Source organism: Nilaparvata lugens, chromosome 6 (assembly GCF_014356525.2).
Source record: "Nilaparvata lugens isolate BPH chromosome 6, ASM1435652v1, whole genome shotgun sequence".
Lineage (NCBI taxonomy): Eukaryota > Metazoa > Arthropoda > Insecta > Hemiptera > Delphacidae > Nilaparvata > Nilaparvata lugens.
The window spans coordinates 62,117,177-62,135,747 of record NC_052509.1 but is presented as its reverse complement, the minus strand read 5'-3'; the positions used below and the strand labels follow the sequence as shown (position 1 = coordinate 62,135,747).

General features: G+C 30.6%; 1 protein-coding gene across 1 annotated transcript in view; it reads right to left on the bottom strand.

Annotated features, from left to right (window-relative positions):
• Positions 1-18,571, bottom strand: part of LOC111056062 (SCY1-like protein 2) — a gene marked incomplete at its 5' end in the record, with an annotated part of 129,230 nt that overhangs the window by 5,864 nt on the left and 104,795 nt on the right. Inside the window, 3 exon segments of the mRNA XM_039431607.1 lie at positions 2,302-2,373; positions 5,320-5,463; positions 10,295-10,312. Coding sequence (XP_039287541.1) covers positions 2,341-2,373; positions 5,320-5,463; positions 10,295-10,312 — 195 coding nt within the window.

Below are 18,571 nucleotides of genomic sequence, written 5' to 3'. Positions count from 1 at the left end.
GATAGATTGCGTCGACAAAGTATGCAGTTCTACAAGAAATATGTTGAAGTAGTTTACAAGATGGATTTTGTACTCGAACGAGTCGTTTTGATTTGATGTGATACAGTAACATGTTCAGGAAGGAATGAGAAATGTTCATGATAAATGTGAAAGTTGAAATGTATTTTTTCGCTTCATCCGTTATCAGTGTCCAAATATATTCCTAAATCCTGTTTCGACTTTTGTTTCATTTTTGAATGGTATTACTTTTATACAAAAATTTCGCTTCATCCGTTATCAGTGTTCAAATATATTCCTATAACCTGTTTTTGACAATTTTTTTTGGAATTCAATCAACAGAGTTCGTATATTCTTCATATATAAGTTAGTTTTTGTATATTTGTTAAATAAAACCGATATGTTTTCTTGAATTGTATTTCACCCTAAATTTCATTTAAGCTGTACCTAAAAAGCTGGTTTGATAGTTTTATATATGAATAGTTTTGATAGTTTTATATTTGACTTTTTATTTACGGTAGTTGGAATGTTCATAGAAGTAGTATACGTAGGATAGCCAATCTTTGATAGAATGTATTGTAGACTTAGAAAAACTTATTTTCTCAAGCGATAACATAATTGAAAGAATCTCGTTTTTCATTTTGAATTTTCGAAATTTCGTTGTGTTTTGAAAGATTGATTCAAATTAATGAAAACACCAGTATTGAGACATTAGTATTGAGTATCATTGAACAACTTCCAATATTATTTAGGCCTATGCTTTTCCATCAATCTTAAGGTAGCTAAAAGGCAATACAATATATTAAATTTAATGAATTTGTTAGTTTACTGTATTATGATGATGTAATTAGAAATAATATGATTATAGACTATATTTTGTCTGCTGAGAAGATTTTCAGTTTTGGTAACTTTTTAGAAACTAGGACTAGAAATAATTCATGCAATTTTAATTTTTTAGTGTGCTTTTATTGAATGCAATTCTCATTCTCATCCAAAAGTCAGTAATCTAATAAAGGTTATGCATCAAGATTCAATTTGAAAATCAGCCAGAATTTTTTTTACTATGGGATCAAGTTATATTTGGAATGCAGTGTTGGTTAGGCTTATCAATGGAGGGAAATTATACAAATGACAATATTCGGATTGATAATTTGAGTGTTCAGAGTAACAACAATGGTTTGAGTTGTATTTCTGATGAGTTGAATAAATGGATAAAGAATTATTTTAGTCGAGTGATGTGAATGCATTTCAACAATAAACCTATGGATGTTTGAATGATTGTAAATCAGGTGAAATGGAAAAGTTCAAGTGGTGGAGGATGATAAAAATCCTATTTGTCACCGAAAATCTATAATGACCTTCAAATCCACCATTTTGAAATAATCAAACTCATTTTTTTAGTTCACCATTTTTGTGTAGGGAATAAAGTTTGATAACAATAATAAATTATCGTGAAATGGAATGACATGGAAAATGTTAAGATATTTCAACTATCATATTATGTTACCGGAACTTTCTTTTTATGTAATTTATGAAGAAACTCTTGTGATATTAAATCGGGAATAGCTTCGGACTATAATGCCTATTGGCTATAATACCTGTATGCATTTTTTTGAATAAATAAATAAATATCAACTAAAACCCCAACCCCAAACATTTTTGGGGCTAGTCGTACAGAATGATTCTTTTTAGAATAAAATTTCTAATCCTGGACTGCAATGGATCATTCGTCATCAAAATTGTGTGTTGATAACAATAATATGTCAGATATGTTATTATGCTAACTGATACGTCATTAAGGCTTGTTCTGGAATTAATCTGTGAGCCTTTCAATGTTTGTATGAAAAAAAATATTTCAGAAAAAACCTAGGGGTCTCTAATATTATATTTCTATTCGAAAAAGATTGAGTTTTGAATCTCTCTTGTAGTAGTGATAAAGTTTTCTACTTACTACTACTTTTAAGTACTTCTAAGAATTTTCTCTAATTTACTTCTAAGTTCAAAGAATTTTCCAATTCAAAAGTTTCAAACAAATTTCAATGTCAACATCTAGGATTAATATTGGGCTGGGGTGTGTTAGTGTGCTGTCAAAGTATTTCCAAACCAATTCACGCTTACGGTGTGTTAGTGTAAGATAAAATTCAACAAATTTATACAAAACAAAATGCATTATTCAATAAATTTTAACACAATGCTCAATCGGAATCTCAGTAAAAAGTGGGCTAATGCGTATTGGTGTGTTCAGCCCAGAAGTCGCCTTCATCTTTTTTAAATAGAAAAACTCGCTGAATGAGAAAATCCCACCTGATGTAAATGATTTGATGCTATGTCATAAACTCAGCTTTACCATTGTCCAGACTTCCAAATTCTGACAAACTACAACATAAGATCATAACATTATAATACATGAAAATCACAGCCTATTCACATGATATTGAGTTTATGAATATTTCTGTGAAAATCATAGAAATGGCATAGAAAAGTCTTCAGTAAAAGTTATTAAGGAAGTCCTTGATGCAAGTTTTTATGAGGATTTGGTTATTATTTGGCTTTATATGTATATTTATGTATATCAATAAACTATTCTCATATTATTATCAAATAAATGAACATTTATCAAAAAAATAAAAATTAATTAAAATTTGATTTCATGACTATGCAGTATATTACTTGGTATTAATGTGGTGATCATAACAATATTTACTCACATTATTATTGTTTTGTAATAAATTATTATTTATGTTTTTATGGAAGCTTTTTAAATAGAAAATGCTCAATTTTAAATGTTAGAAATGTTAAGATGAAATCCCTATTTTGAAAACTTAAAGAATCCATTCAAAGGATTGCTTATGCAACACATTTATTGATTCTTCGTAATTAGTAGCCTAATGGATTCATGATTGAAATTCACAAAATTCCTTTCTTGTTATAATGTTTGAGGGATATAATATATTCATAAAGTCTCTGCACATAGACACATATTTTTTGATTTTAGAGTCACTTTCAAAACGTTATTCGTTTTATTTCAGGACTACTGTATTCAATTTAAAAATTAAACGTATTGCTGCTTATATGATAGTTTATAATTCATAATTTCAAAAATTTCAAATTAATAATGACAGTAGCATGCATGAACCAATAAAAATTAACTAAACAAGAAATTAAACTTGACAAATAAACGTTAAATATTATCAAATATTAGAAATTCAACCAAATGAAAGAGAACATAAAAGAAATATGCGATGAGATGTTATGCAATGATAATGGATGAATTCTGATGAGCTGATTTTTGTTCATGGGATGAATAAGAAGCTGTTGTTCAGAGATACAGTATCATTTTGGAAACCAAATTATCTGAAACTATGCTTACTCTGTATATTTGGGATGGTTAGTTCTCGTAACAGACTTCCAGATAATGAGTACCTATAATCTCCCTGTCATGAAATAATTGGAACCCTCAACATGTTCTACATGTTGCTTTCTCCCTAAGCATAGTCTACAAAAAACCAGAATTTTAGCAGAAATGGTGACCATATCATCTGTTTGATGATTAGATTACTGATGTGTTCCACGGAATTTAGATGAAAATATACCGTGATGTGTTCTATCAAGTTCTTATAATGAATTTGTTCAGTTCCTATCAAGTTCTAGATGAAACAGGAAAAAAATGACTGACGAACAAAGAATGTTCTGAAAGGTGACACACGTGTCCTATCATGCTACCAATATATTGTCATGAATTCTACTAGATGTAACAGAAACAACCAATAAATTTTAACAGCAGAGAATGTCTGATGATACGAAAATGTCCTACCAAAGACCATCATTAACCCAATGAGATTCATTTCAAGCACACACGAAAGCATGCTCCTGTAAAATGTTAATTTTTATTTAAGTATAGTGGATTTTTGGCAGCATTTCAAGTCTCTTCAACTATGGAAAGTTTCACAACGTCAATATTCACGCTACAAACTCAATCAATGAGATTCACTTCAGAATTTTCCTGCTAGATAAAATAAAAATTACTATTAAACGAAAATCCAAAGTTAAATGCTGTAAACCACCCCGAAGATCTCTGCTACTGCAAATATTGACTATAGGGTTGGCAGCTTCATGGAATCACCTACATGATGAAACAGGAGATTGAAATAATTATGACTGACAAGACAGGAATGTCTTGTTAAACGTCCGTTAAGGGATTTGGCGGAAATAGCTGAAAACTGGAGAATGATAAAAAAATACGAGTTTTTTGGGTCACACTGTTTCTAGCACAAGGAAATTTTGCAAGAACCAATGTATATAGTGACTGGACTAAAGATAATGTCTAATGAGATGAATTTCCTACCAAGTCCCTACATGAATTACCTACAAGATGAAACATAACAAGAATGATGTTAACTGACAAGACAAGAATCATGACTGACAAGATAAAAACCATGAATGACAAGACAAGAATCATGAATGACAAGACAAGACTCATGGATGATAAGACCAGAATCATGAATGACAAGACGAGAATCATGAATGACAAGACAAGAGTCATGAATGACAAGACAAGAATCATGATTGACAATACAAGAATCATGAATGACAAGTGAAGAGTCATGGATGACAAGACATGAATCATGAATGACAAGACAAGAGTCATTAACTACTTGAACGTTTTACAGTAGAAACATAACCTATTTTTTGTACATTTTATTAATTTATCAAAATTTGGGAATGGAATAGATTCGGGCCAAGCCTGTTGTTCCTTCCTAATCATATTTATATGATTTGTAATTCTGTCCACGAATAAATAAATAAATAAATGAATCACAAAGTAAGAATCATGGATGACAAGACATGAACCATGGATGACAAGACAAGAATCATGAATGACAAAACAAGAGTCATGAATGACAAGACAAGAACCATGGATGACAAGACAAGAGTCATGAATGTTAAGACAAGAACAATGAATGACAAAGCAAGAATCATGGATGACAAGAAATGGATCATGGATGACAAGTATCATGAATGACAAAACAAGAATGTCAAATGATATGAAAAGATGATCAAAAAGATGATCAGCAGTGTTGTATGAGTATGCGTGTCGGTAAAACAAATCCAGAAAGTGTGCGCGTGTTCCAAGAGTGAAACGAAGAAGAAAGATATTACGAGAGAGAGAGAGAGAGAGAGAGTGAGAGAGAAGAGGTAGAGTAGAGTAGAGAGAGAGATTGAGAGAGAGGTAGAGGAAGGACATTGCCTTACATTGGTACTAGGGAAAGCCCTGCCGTTGGTGTGGTGCGTTGTAGTTGAAGAGGAGGAGAGCTGTCTTACCATGCCGCTTCCGAGCTGTTGCAACAGTCCCGCAGAGCCCTGCGAACTGCTGAGGCATGCGGACGGCCGACGGCTACGAATCGAGCTCATGCTGGAGCTCAGTAGAAACGGCACTGAACTACTCGTGTTGGGCATACTTCCGCCCTGCAACCGAAACACAACCACAAACACTGTTTAGATCGACTTCATACAAAACACTAATCACATTCAAACAAGTAAGTAGGTTTTTATGCTTGAAACATGAGTAATGCCATAGAAGAAAAATAGCATAAGAGGACATTGAATTTGAAATTTATTCATAAAGCTGCGTACAGATTTACGCTCCGCGAACATTAGATCGACTTCATACAAGTGAAACACTATTTCAAACAAATGAGTAGGTTTATGCACAAAACATGAGTGAACCCCTAGAGGAAAGATAGCATAAGAGGACATTGAATTTGAAATTTATTCATAAAGCTGCGTACAGATTCACGCGCCGCGAACATGAGCAATTCACTTTTAATCAGCTGATGCCAAGCTTTTGATATCCGTTTCTGTAAAAATACTGATATAATCAGCTGATTAAAAGTGAATTGCTCATGTTCGCGGCGCTCACTTTTAATCAGCTGATGCCAAGCTTTTTATATCTATATCTTACCGTTTCTGTAAAAATACAGATATAATCAGCTGATTAAAAGTGAATTGCTCATGTTCGCGGCGCGTATATCTGTACGAGCCTTAATAATAAAAAAAATACATTTAAATAATTGAATGTTTGATTGATATACTCAATGATAATAATTTTATTCAATAGGCCTATCTGATTGTTTAGGAATTTTGGAATGTTGGGGTTTGAATAATTTAAAACCAATCTAATAGTAATAATAATTAACGCACCTTTACACTGACAATTTACAAACAAGAATGAATGAACTAGACAAATCAGTACAATAATTTTGAAAAAAATACATCATAAAATATCATCTTCTAATTAAAGTTTTATAAATGAAAATAATTGAGCTTTTATAATTAAGTTTGTTTTTCGGTAATTCTTCAAAATTATATGTGTAAATTAATATGTGAATATTTCCTATTTCAGTTATAATAATGTGAAATATATCTTCTATGTTTAGCTTCGAAGCATCTAAATTTGAAAAGCTACTTTGTGAAAATACTTGAGGACTGAAATTTCTGTGAATTGAATAACTACAATACTTAACCTATTTCGGACTATGTGTTATCTGAATTTGGGAGAAGAATAGCACAAGGTTACCTTATTTATCCTCTCCCTGTCATTTTGATAACGTACTTATTGTATAAATGAATAAAGAATGAAATGAATGAATTCAAAACTAACAAAAACATTATCGTCAGAGTTATGATTAAGGTACTTCATAAGCTATTAGCTGAGTTGAAGTTACCTACTCTGAAAATTAAACTATTTTGACCTTTATTTAAGTTTGTAGTGTGAATGTTGATGTTGTGGAACTCTTCCATAATTGAATAGACTTAAAACGTTGTCAAAAATCCACTTTAATTAAATAAAAAAGTCTAAAAGATTTCAAGTCTATTCAATTATTTTGACCTTTGCAAAAGACAAAAGCCTCAAAAAAATTCCCGTGATATAGGGCGTTTCTTACCGGCGTTTCACTTTTAACTCAAGTCTCAAGTCGATAGTCCTAGAAGTTACCTAGTTTACGTGGGGCAAGTCAGTAATAAAATGGACAGTAATAGAAAATAATCGGCTTGTGTTAAAAAAACCAAACTTGAAATTTGGAACATGAATTACCTATAGGCTACCATGAGATATCTTCTTATGCTATCTTTTCTCTATGGTATAACGTACAAGACATTGCAATATCACACAACCAGAGAACAATACCTAATTAATAAGCAACATACGCAATTATTGTTGTTTGAATGCTTTAAACAGGACTACGATAAAACACATATATTAGGTCTATATACTTCAATAGTGTGATACCGTAGTCTAAAGCCCAGTTGCACAAAAGCCAGTTAAATTAAATCGTAAGAACCGATCACAAAACACTTTTTTGAAAAGAAGGCTTCTCTGATTGCTTCTCGTGGCATTTAATCATGATTAAAATTTAATAGGCTTTTGTGCAACTCAGCGTAAGTCCAGTTACACACACATCGATTTTTGGACGCACGAGTTTTTGCCGTCCTTATAAATTCTATTATATTAAACATAACTTGGCAAAAAAATGATATGCTCATGTGTTAGCCAAGTTTTATTAAAACTGGCGAATAGGCTAACTGTCCTTATTTCATAAGGACGCCAAAAAATCAAACCTCCAAAAAACGATGTGTGTGTAACTGGCTAAACAAAGTAATATTAATTATTGTACACAAGATGAATAGAGCAAGAACACTTTCTATTTTAATTTTCTATAACCAGAAGCAAAGCTAATTCATTTCATGGAGAGCTAGTATTATAATTATAAAGAAAATACTTTCATTCTTATAAATACTTTGCTGAAGCCTACTAGCCTACTTATATTATTTTAAGCTCAACCTATTTTTGAATATTAAGATGAAATAAAAGTCGTTAGTTCCACATAATTTATTTTAGTCATGTTTCTTAGTCTAACCAAAAAATGCCACTGATGATGATGCCTTAAGTGCATTGAAAATTCAGTTCAGCTCAAATAAATTATGTAGAAATGACAAATATTTATTTCATTTCACATCAAGGCTGTGTTCGGTACACTTTTTTATTATTTAATTTGGATAATCTTTTTGAATATAATTGTTAAGATCATTATAAGAGTGAGAAAAAGTGGCAACTGAAATTTTCAAGTGGTCTAATAAGCGAGTTGTTGAACTGCTAACTTTCCAGATTCCGTTTTCTTTCCAGATCATGAACGGTTTCGACTATATTATTTCAGAACTTCTCTCAAAAATTAAAAAAATGTATCTTTCCAAACTAAAACATTTTATTACCAATATCCTTAATAAATAAAAAAGTAACATTTTTTGTAAATACTATAACTTGTTTATTTTGGCATTAATCGCGAAAAAACACATATCAGAACAAAGCCAATGAAACTCCAAAGAAACTCCAATGGAAAATTCAAAACCGTTTTTGATCTGAATAGAAAACGGAGTTTAGCAATTCAACAACCCATAACTCGCTTATTAGACCACTTAAAAATTTCAGTTGCCACTTTTTCTCACTCTTATAATGCTTTTAACAATTATATTGAAAAAGATTATCCAATTTGAAGAAAATTGAAAGGTGTACCTAACAGCCTTAATATGGAGAAATTCCACATAATGTATGAGCTTCCAGCTCTGTTCATAATGTAAATTTTATTTTTGAGTAGTGAAATGTGGAGATGCTTTGGTGTATTACAAAACAAACCATTCTCTTTAAAATGATAAATTCAACTGCAAATTACAAGTTTTCTCTTGATGAAATTTAGAATATTATTGTTCCACAGTTATATATACGATTCGCTCACTCTATGTATAATATCTAAAGTGGTAGTGGAAAGATCATACAGAAAGAATGAAACTTCTACTGAACACTATTGTGCACATCGAATTATTGTTACGGACGTATTTCGAGAAATGATGTTCATCTAGTACGGTATTGTCTAGCAAGAAGTGTAATTATTTTTTTGTAAAACACTCTTCAGTGCATGAAGTTTGGATTATTCATAGCCACCTGTAAAACAAGGCCGCGGTCTACGATATTGCAACGTCGCAGTGTAGGCCTAGAGTCTGATACATGATTGGTGAAAAATATTTTAAAAAATACCAGCTGATCTTTTAATCATGTATTAGATTCTAGGCCTACACTGCGATGTTGCAATATCGTAGGCTTGTATTAGATTTGGCTATGACACATTACAATATTTTATAACATTGAAATGCAATACATTTCCAATAAATCATAACCACCTTGAGAGAATATCACATAACCTGCAATGAAAAATTGCTGAATTCGGAAAAAGATCTTGATAATGCAATCTACATTGAGAAAATTCGCAAGTTGCAATGTTTTTGAATAACATTAAGCTGTGTTTACACCAAAGTTAATAACAAAATGTTAATAACTCAATCCTTATAGATCCTATTAGATTGAACATATCTTATCATACACATGATGAACATGATATGTTCATATAATATGAACTTTGTCAAGTTCCGTTCAATCTAATAGAATCTATAAGGATTATGTTATGAACATTTTGTTTATAATATGAATATAATATGAAATTTGTCAAGTTCCGTTCAATCTAAAAATCTAAAATAGATCATGATAATGCAATCTACATTGAGAAAATTCGCAAGCTGCAATATTTTTGAATAACATTAAGCTGCATTTACACCAAAGTTAATAACAAAATGTTAATAACTTAATCCTCATAGATTCTATTAGATTGAACATATCTTATCACACACGATGAACATAATATTTTCATATAATATGAACTTTGTCAAGTTCCGTTCAATCTAATAGAATCTATAAGGATTATGTTATAAACATTTTGTTTATAACTTTGGTATAAACCCAGCTTAAGGCTCATGTGCTTGCAATAGAATCTTCTCTCCATTCTTGTCGAAATGTAATGTGATAACCACCGTATTTCAACTATGAAAAATAACAATAAATGACTCTCTCATACTAGCAAAAAGCTCTCTACAAATTATTATTCTTTTGTGAGTCTTAAATTGTCTTTCTTATCTTAACTAAACTAATCACTAATCTAGATATAAAGCACTACTGTTATAAGTTAATAATTGTCTATAATGGCTAGACTACAGCTACTATTCTACACCATTTAAAGCTGATTTCTACTATAAGCTGCTATTATGTCAAATATTGAAAGCTGATTTTAATCTCATGATTTGTAGAAGCTATGAAAAAGAGAAATCATAATTTCTTCAATTTGATGAAAAGCAGTTGTTGAATTCAAATTGAATGGCTTTGAAAGAATAGAGAGAAGCTTTGAAGGGTACTCACTATCATGCTCCGTGCAAGCTGAGAAAAAACACAAAATGATCAGCACTTTAATTAATGCTCAATTATCGTAGTAAATACTCATGTATCACCTAATTTGTAAATTACACCCCTTGGGCTCCCGAGCATCAGACAAAAATGACTAATAACATTAATTTGAGGGTTCTAATAAAAGGATATATATAGCTCTATTTCAAGATAAGCTACTTCACATAAATGAGGAGCCTAAGGGGACAAATGGTAATTTTCACTAGTTTGGATACACTCACCAGGGAGTAAGTCTTAGCTTCACCATAATTATCCTACCTATTTTATACCTACCTTTACGTACAACACTCAACTCTGTAGAATTACTAAACTCGAAATACTGAAATGTATTTTTCAGTAAAATGATATTCAAGAGACGTGTGTGTCCAAGTCTATCTTGTGTAATTATATGTAAGAAATGTTGACATATTTTCGGAAATATTTGAAGTTGAATGATAAAAATGACTATTTTATCGAGATGGAAATTAATGATGATCTCTGTTCAATTTTTGAAACTATTTCTGAATTGTTTGGTGAAATTAGTGAATTAAAGATCATTGCCACACCAATAATGGACAAAAAATCATTGATGAAAAACTCTTTAAACGTGCATTATTCTCTATAAAGAAGGATGTTATCATTTTATGAATGTTCATGAAGCATGAATACCTCTTAAAAGTGATAAGTTTGTCTGGGACATAAAATATTCTCACCTACTCTATGAATTTATCATATGTCTACCTTTATTCAATTGAGGTTGAACGTTTGAGAATAATTATTGTTTGAAAAAGTATAGGAGCACCAGTTTGAAGTCTAATAATTTATTTTTATTTGATAAATTTTCTTCACTTCCCCTGAGACTGATTTAAAATTGATACAATGAAAAATAAAACTTTTTGCTAAGCTGGAATCAGTCCTATTTACAAATGATGTTTTGGAAAGCTAACAAACAGAATGAGTGAAGTTAATGTGATGCAATCAAAAATTACCGAATTTACTCCTGTAGACGTTTAGAGATTAAAATTTGTACTGTACCGTACAGTACTATTTGTTCGAATGTATTGTTTCCAATAAGCAATCAAGCAATCTATGAATAAATAGAAACGATTGCCACGAAAAAATGAAAAGCTGTTGATTTTCTAGTGGAATTAGACAGTTAGATATACTAAAAAAACACACAGTAGAAAGGCCATTTTGTAGTCGATTAGTGAATTAAATAATATGGAAGTATTTTATCCTAATTCGATAAAATATATCTTGAAAATCTTACTATAATAAATCTCTGATGATAAGACAACACAATCAGCTTCCACTTTTCAGGACAAGCATATAGAATTTGAAGTAACCTTTTAATACATCATCACTTCTGCAAATTTTTACAAATAAATATCGCACGTTTTTGTATAAAGCTTGTTACTTTTGAAAAATCTACTTACGTGTTACATGTGGGACAATATACAGGACAATATTCTGCTCAAAGAGCAACACATAATATATGCATTTCTATAGGAAATACAAAGGATTGACAATAATATACAAAGCTTGCAATTTATTTCTATGACAGTGGATACAGCAGTGTCTTTATCAACATCAGCTAGTTACATATATAGAACTACGTGCTCTACTTATTATTATGTAAGAGGCTATATTACAAGATTACGGTACATAGGTGTTTGCTCTAAGAGACGTGCTTTAGCCATCTAAAGGTTGATAATTCGCCAATTCCATGTCGCATACCATATCCTTTGCCATGAGAATTCGAGAGTTTCATAGAACCTCTTCTTATGTCGCTCAGAGAAGGCAATTTTTTTGGAGTTGTCTGTATGCAAAAAATTGAAACAGGAGTGACTCATCAGCTTGCATATTTTCACTACTACATCATTTTTGGTGCTCAGTTATTAATTAATTGCGATAATTTTACCGAAATTGATTTGTAACAGATGGGCTACAGAAGATACCGATTGATTTGGAACCTATTTGTAGATTCAGGAATTGATTTGAAATTTATTTGGTAATTTAATGCATGAGTTTATTAGTCAATTCTGGAAATAACTGATATACCAAGTTGGATTACAGATTATTTCAAGAAAATATTTTTCTTTCTTCTGTAGATTTGGCTACAGAAGATACCGATTGATTTGGAACCTATCTGTTGATTCAGGAATCATTTTGAAATTTATTTGATAATTTAATGCATGATTCTATTAGTCAATTCTGGATATAACTGATATACCAAGTTAGATTACAAATTATTTTAGGGAAATATTTTTCTTTTATATCGAATAATTTAGATTCAATGGATTTTTTAACTCATGTTTTGGATCGATTCAAAAACTTTATCAGGGTGTTTTGAAGTAGGCATACCGGTAGTATTAGGCTGTCATAATTATATTATGGGTAGGATTGAGACTATTGATTTTGGAATGCTCCACTTTTATTAATTATTTATTCAAGAAGTAATTTAATGTGTAAACTTATTACACAAGTTTATTTAGTGAAAATGTTGGATAATACACATAATTGTTGAATGAAGTAAAACAAAATATTATTGGTGAGGCAATGATCTTTCAAGATTGTATGGCTTCTTAAAACAGATTTGAAATTTATTGAGCAATTCAATGAAGAGTATAAAAACCAAATAGTCTAATATCAATTTGAGTAGCTATTTTCAGTAAGTGTATTATTTGGTGGTACATATATTTTTGGCGATAAAAATGAATGCATCTAATCTATTTGGTTTATTAATTTTTAAATTGATATCAATTTAGTAGCTATTTTTAGTAAGTGTATTATTTGGTAGTACATATATTTTTGGTGATAAAAAAGAATGCATCTACTCTATTTGGTTTATTAATTTTTAAATTGATGACCGATAATTATATTTTTATTAATTTATCCTATTTCATATTATTTTATTTGAATCTCGCTGATTTAAATTGCTCCTTTCCGGTTTAGTAACAAAATTTATCGTCTACTTCAATAATTGAATTATTTCAGGATGATTTTTTTTTGAGAAGCTATATTTTTTCTTTAGATCTATTCTTAGAGTTCGATAATACATAAAAAGTAGAAATTATTGGACAAATACGATTGAATGTATCTATTCAAATGACAATATGAAGGCTCAGTTATTTCTGTTGAGTATTGTGGTGTTAATTCAACCAATTATATTTTCATAAAAAGAAGGCCTTCTAAAGAGCTTTAGTAGCCTACTATTACAGTTACTGCAGGTAACTATAATAGTAGGCTACTATTACAGTTACTGCAGGTAACTATAATTTTGTGGGTATTGTCTAGAAATCGGGCTTACCTTTGTGATAAATATATATTGATTTTATTTATCATAAGTATTATACATTTTCAGAAGATATAATTCGAATAACACTAGTAAGCTATGTCATCTATCGTATTCCTCCAGACTATTGTAGAAATCTTGTCAAACTTCATAATCTAGTAAAGTAGTATATACCTTCAACACTAGAAGAAGTCTTACAACTAATTTTTAATACTAAAAATATCGAAACTGAACACACAATAAACAATTAAATACACAAGCAGACCACAGTAACAAACAGATAGATAATAAATTTCTCTACAGAGAATAACTTATCAACTAACCACCAACATCGAGAAGATATAAAAAAGAACACCGATCACACAACAACCAGTCAATCATATGTAGCATGAATGAATGAATGTTGATTGCCATCATGAATGATGTGTTGATGCAGTTGTGATAATGATGATGATGGCGAAATGACAATGGTAATCATTACAATGATTTATGCTGGCGAATGATTTTTGATTGATTTTCAACTGTTATCAAAAAATGATGTCTAGTTAACATTTTATTCATTCAATTTAATTAATTATTCAGAATTACACAACTTACAGAAAATTACCACAGGATACAGTGGTATATGGTTACATTGAACACACCTCTGTTTTTAAGAAGTTGATACAAAGACGGATTCAACACAAGCAACGGAAAATAGCTAAGATGGTACCTCAAGAAAATAGTTATCTGATCACTCCAAATCCAAATATAAAATTTATGTATTTAAATTAAAGCTGCGTTTACACCATAGTTATTAACAAAATGTACAGCTTATTAGAATACAGCTTAATTCTTATAGATTCTATTAGATTGAACATAACTTATCATACACATGATAAACATTTGTGTTTGTCAAGTTCCGTTCAATCTATTAGAATCTATAAGGATTAAGTTAATAAAATTTTGTTAATAACTTTGGTGTAAATGCGGACTAGTATGGAATACCGTAATAATTTATTTACACTTCAAATGATATATCTTCGGAACTTTTAAAATCTGAAGGGTAATCTCTTGACAATATACAACCTTTTACAACGCTTAATAGCAAATTTTCATTCTCATATTCATTTACTAACGTGAATAGGTAACTCTATTACGGTACGGTATTATTCAGCCTGTTCAAGTTACATGGAGTAGGCTAACGTTGGAAGAACATTAAATGAAAAAGACTAAGAAATTGTCAAAATTTGTTTTCACAAAAAGTGAAAACAAAAAGTTGAAAAAAGATTTTTTTTCGAGACAACAAACTCAATAACTGTGAGATCACAGTTGGATTACTAATATTTTATTGTAGACAAAGATTTTTCACATACCCCATGATTTCAATTTGTTCAATTTCATGAAGTCAAAAAACCTTCTTGACTCAAAACCAATAATATGAGGGGTTTATCTATTCGAAGTGACCAGATAATAAACTATTTGATGGTACCTTAACATCGATTATCAAGTTTCTTTTTTAACAAAAGATGCATGAACAAAGTGATTAATATCAAGTTGGTGATGGATTTTCTTTGTTGTTTCATAAGGAAAGAAAATGAAAAAGTATGTAAGTTAAGAGCTCTCAAAAGCTTAAGGAAAATTTAGATTTCAATGAGGTCTGTTTGATTCGCAGTAATATTTACAGGTGTGGGAAGTGGAAAAAATGAATTTTGCTTTTGGGAGATAGGCTACATGAATATTTCTTGTAGAATATGGAAGATGATGTATGTTTATATATTTACGTCACAGCGAAAACAACCATTGTCACATGCAACATATATAGTGATATTAATGTTCTGTTGAGACAGCATTCATGTTTATTTGGTATTTTATTTCTTCTTCGATATTATTTAGAGAGTTTTGAACTGCAGTAATTTTTTATCAGGTAGATTTATTTATGGATATTATTTGAAATCACTATATTCATATTAATGAAAAAGCAACATTAAATAATTGATGGCAATACTGAGGAAGCAATGAGATAATTGAGGTTTTCAATACATGATATAAATATTTGAGAACTTACAGGATAGCAGGCAGTGTGAGTTTACAAGAAACGTGTTAGAAAGCAGAGAAAGCTGGCAAAACTTTTTAATAGTTATTTGTGCAACTAGTGCGCAAAGTGCCACTTTGCTGGACCGAAAGAAACGTTTACGCACGAGCCGTAGGCGAGTGCGGAATGATGGTTTCTTGAGTGCAGCACAGAAACTTTGCACACGTATTGCACATTAAATTTTTCCTACAGTTACCACAGAATGTGAAAAGTCAGTAATAGACGGTGAACTTGTCCTACACCAAATAAAATGTTTGTTTGTGCAAATCTTTAGTATTTTTAATGCTGATAATAAATATTGCAACCATTCCGCAACAGAATTATTTCAAATTCAGTCTGAATGACAATAGAATGAATATTATAAAGTTATATGAGATTCAATTATAATAATACTTCCTCTACAAGAAGTCATCAGCAAGTGTAGAAATGCGGGAATGAGCACTTTTTCGGGTAACTGTAGGAAAAATAATTTTTCTATTATTTGAGACTGACTCAATACTTTACCAATATGGAATACAATTGTGATGGAGAATGCTTTTTGAATTTAACCATCAAAGCCATAGAAAGATAAGCTCAGTATAACTTTTATCAGTAAATATTAAGTATGATTGACACACTCTTGTTAGCTTTTAAATTCAGTTGAATATTCTGTATTCCAAAGAGAATAGATGAACAAACTGGAATGATCATTGTAAACTGGAATGAATGGGCAGGCTATAATATTATAATTTCTAAAATATACCAGTGTAGTCCAAACAGTCATGTCAGTTGGTATAAATCTCTTATTTACTGTCTTTATCTCACATACATTTTTATAACAGATTCAAAATGTTCTCTCTCAAACTGTTTGAAACGTTACTTGAACAGGGGACTTGCAAAATATCTATTGTTTCAAAATATCAATTTACCAATTACGAATTTAACCAGTTCTAACGTTATAACTGTTTTAGAATGCCTTAGTTCACTGTTTCAACAGTTTCATGACTTAAAATGCTTGTATTGAGCTGGGTTTACACCAAAGTTATTAACAAAATATTAATAACTTAATTCTTATAGATTCTATTAGATTGAACGGAACTTGTCAAACACATATATGCTCATCATGTGTATGATAAGTTATTATGTTAAATGTAATAGAATGTATAAGGATTAAGTTATTAACATTTTGTTACTAGCTTTGGTGTAAAAGCAGCTTAAATTTCTTTATCCAATTTTGTATTGTATGTGGGGGAATACACTCTTCAACCACAGGCATTAACCCATGTGAGTAGTTTTCTTTATAGGTACTGTACTGGTTTTTTTACTGTATCTACACTGTATATGAACTGAAAGTCATTAAATTTGATTACAATTTCAAATTTGGCTCATTGATTGCTCAGTATCACCAAACTAAACAACAGGTTCACAGAAAAAATTTTGCCAGTCAGAAAGCATAGGTAAACATCAAATGAAATAAAGCTCTGACAGATAACATAACTAAAAACGGATAACACATCAAAATACTTATCCACAACATAAATATTGTCCAATTCATGATGTTTTATGGCAAGTATAGGAGTGAGATGGAGCGAGTGAAGAACGCATGTACAGAAGATAGAACATTGATTCGATTGATGATAGACAACATCAAGTACGGTAATGAGGCAGAAGTTTAGCAATTGAATAATAATTATTGGAGTTTCAGCGTAAAGTGTCAGGATTTGGTGGGAGAGGGTTAAAGGAATGTGTCTTCAATTGAATCTTGGTCCGAATTTGGGTTTGATAATTAAATTCCAAACTACCGTACTATCATTAGATTGGTGTTTGGATTCGTATTCATTCTGCATGAAAAATGATATATAATTATAAATTAAGTTTTGTTACAAACGGTAAGTGTAATTTAAAAATTACTAAATCAAATTAGAGAAAACTATATATTTTCTAACCTTTCAGTTGAGTTACCCAGAGGTAAAGAGTTAAGAGGTAAAATTTTATTTATCTATTCATTCATTGATTAAAATCCTCTTAAGTTTCTTGTATCAAAGATAACGGGGGAATGTCTATTATATTCAGATTTTTCTTATCACATCCCATAGTTCTGAGAAAAGTGATATTCAAAAGAAAAACATATTTTTCGGGATTGTATAAAAAAATTGAATTTCCGTTCAACCATTCAACTCTGAAACTTTCTTAGCACTCTCAGAATAACGGGGATGATATTCTCTACATACAATTCTGTGGTTAAATTGAAATTTGGCGAAAATCTCAATTCCACACAATATGGCAATGTTGTAACTATGAAATGAATAGTTCAGGGTTGCATTGAAGTGAATAGCAAAAGCATTGATGAATCAAGATCAAATTGTTAACAATTCTTGCAACAACATTTTCATTGCCCTAATTTAAAGATTAGTTATCATATAATTTAAAGAAAATATAGGCTACCTAAACTATAGAATCCATAGATTCTATCATTATAAGAGCAACTATTCCACTTTCATTATTTGTTGCAATTATAGCAATCCAATCCTTGACGTCTTTAATTACAGTGAGGTCCACGTTATAATGACAGTGGATGAAGATAGAAGAATAGCGATGCCAATTCTCTGCATTAATTAATCATATTTCTACACTGTCAAAAACATAATTGGCACCATTGTGGACCTAGAAAAGGATAGTACCACCGGCTTTGTTGAATGATAGACAAGAATAGCAAAACCAAAGTTGATCAAATACTGTCATTATAACGTGGACCTCACTATAGGTAGCATATCTTCCAGTTAGTTGAAGACACACAGGTTTCAGGTTGTGTTTTAGGTTAGTTTCGGGTAATGTTAGGTTTGGTTAGATGAGGTGATACGATGTTAGGTTAGGTTAGGTTAGGTTAGAAAACGGACAGAGATGG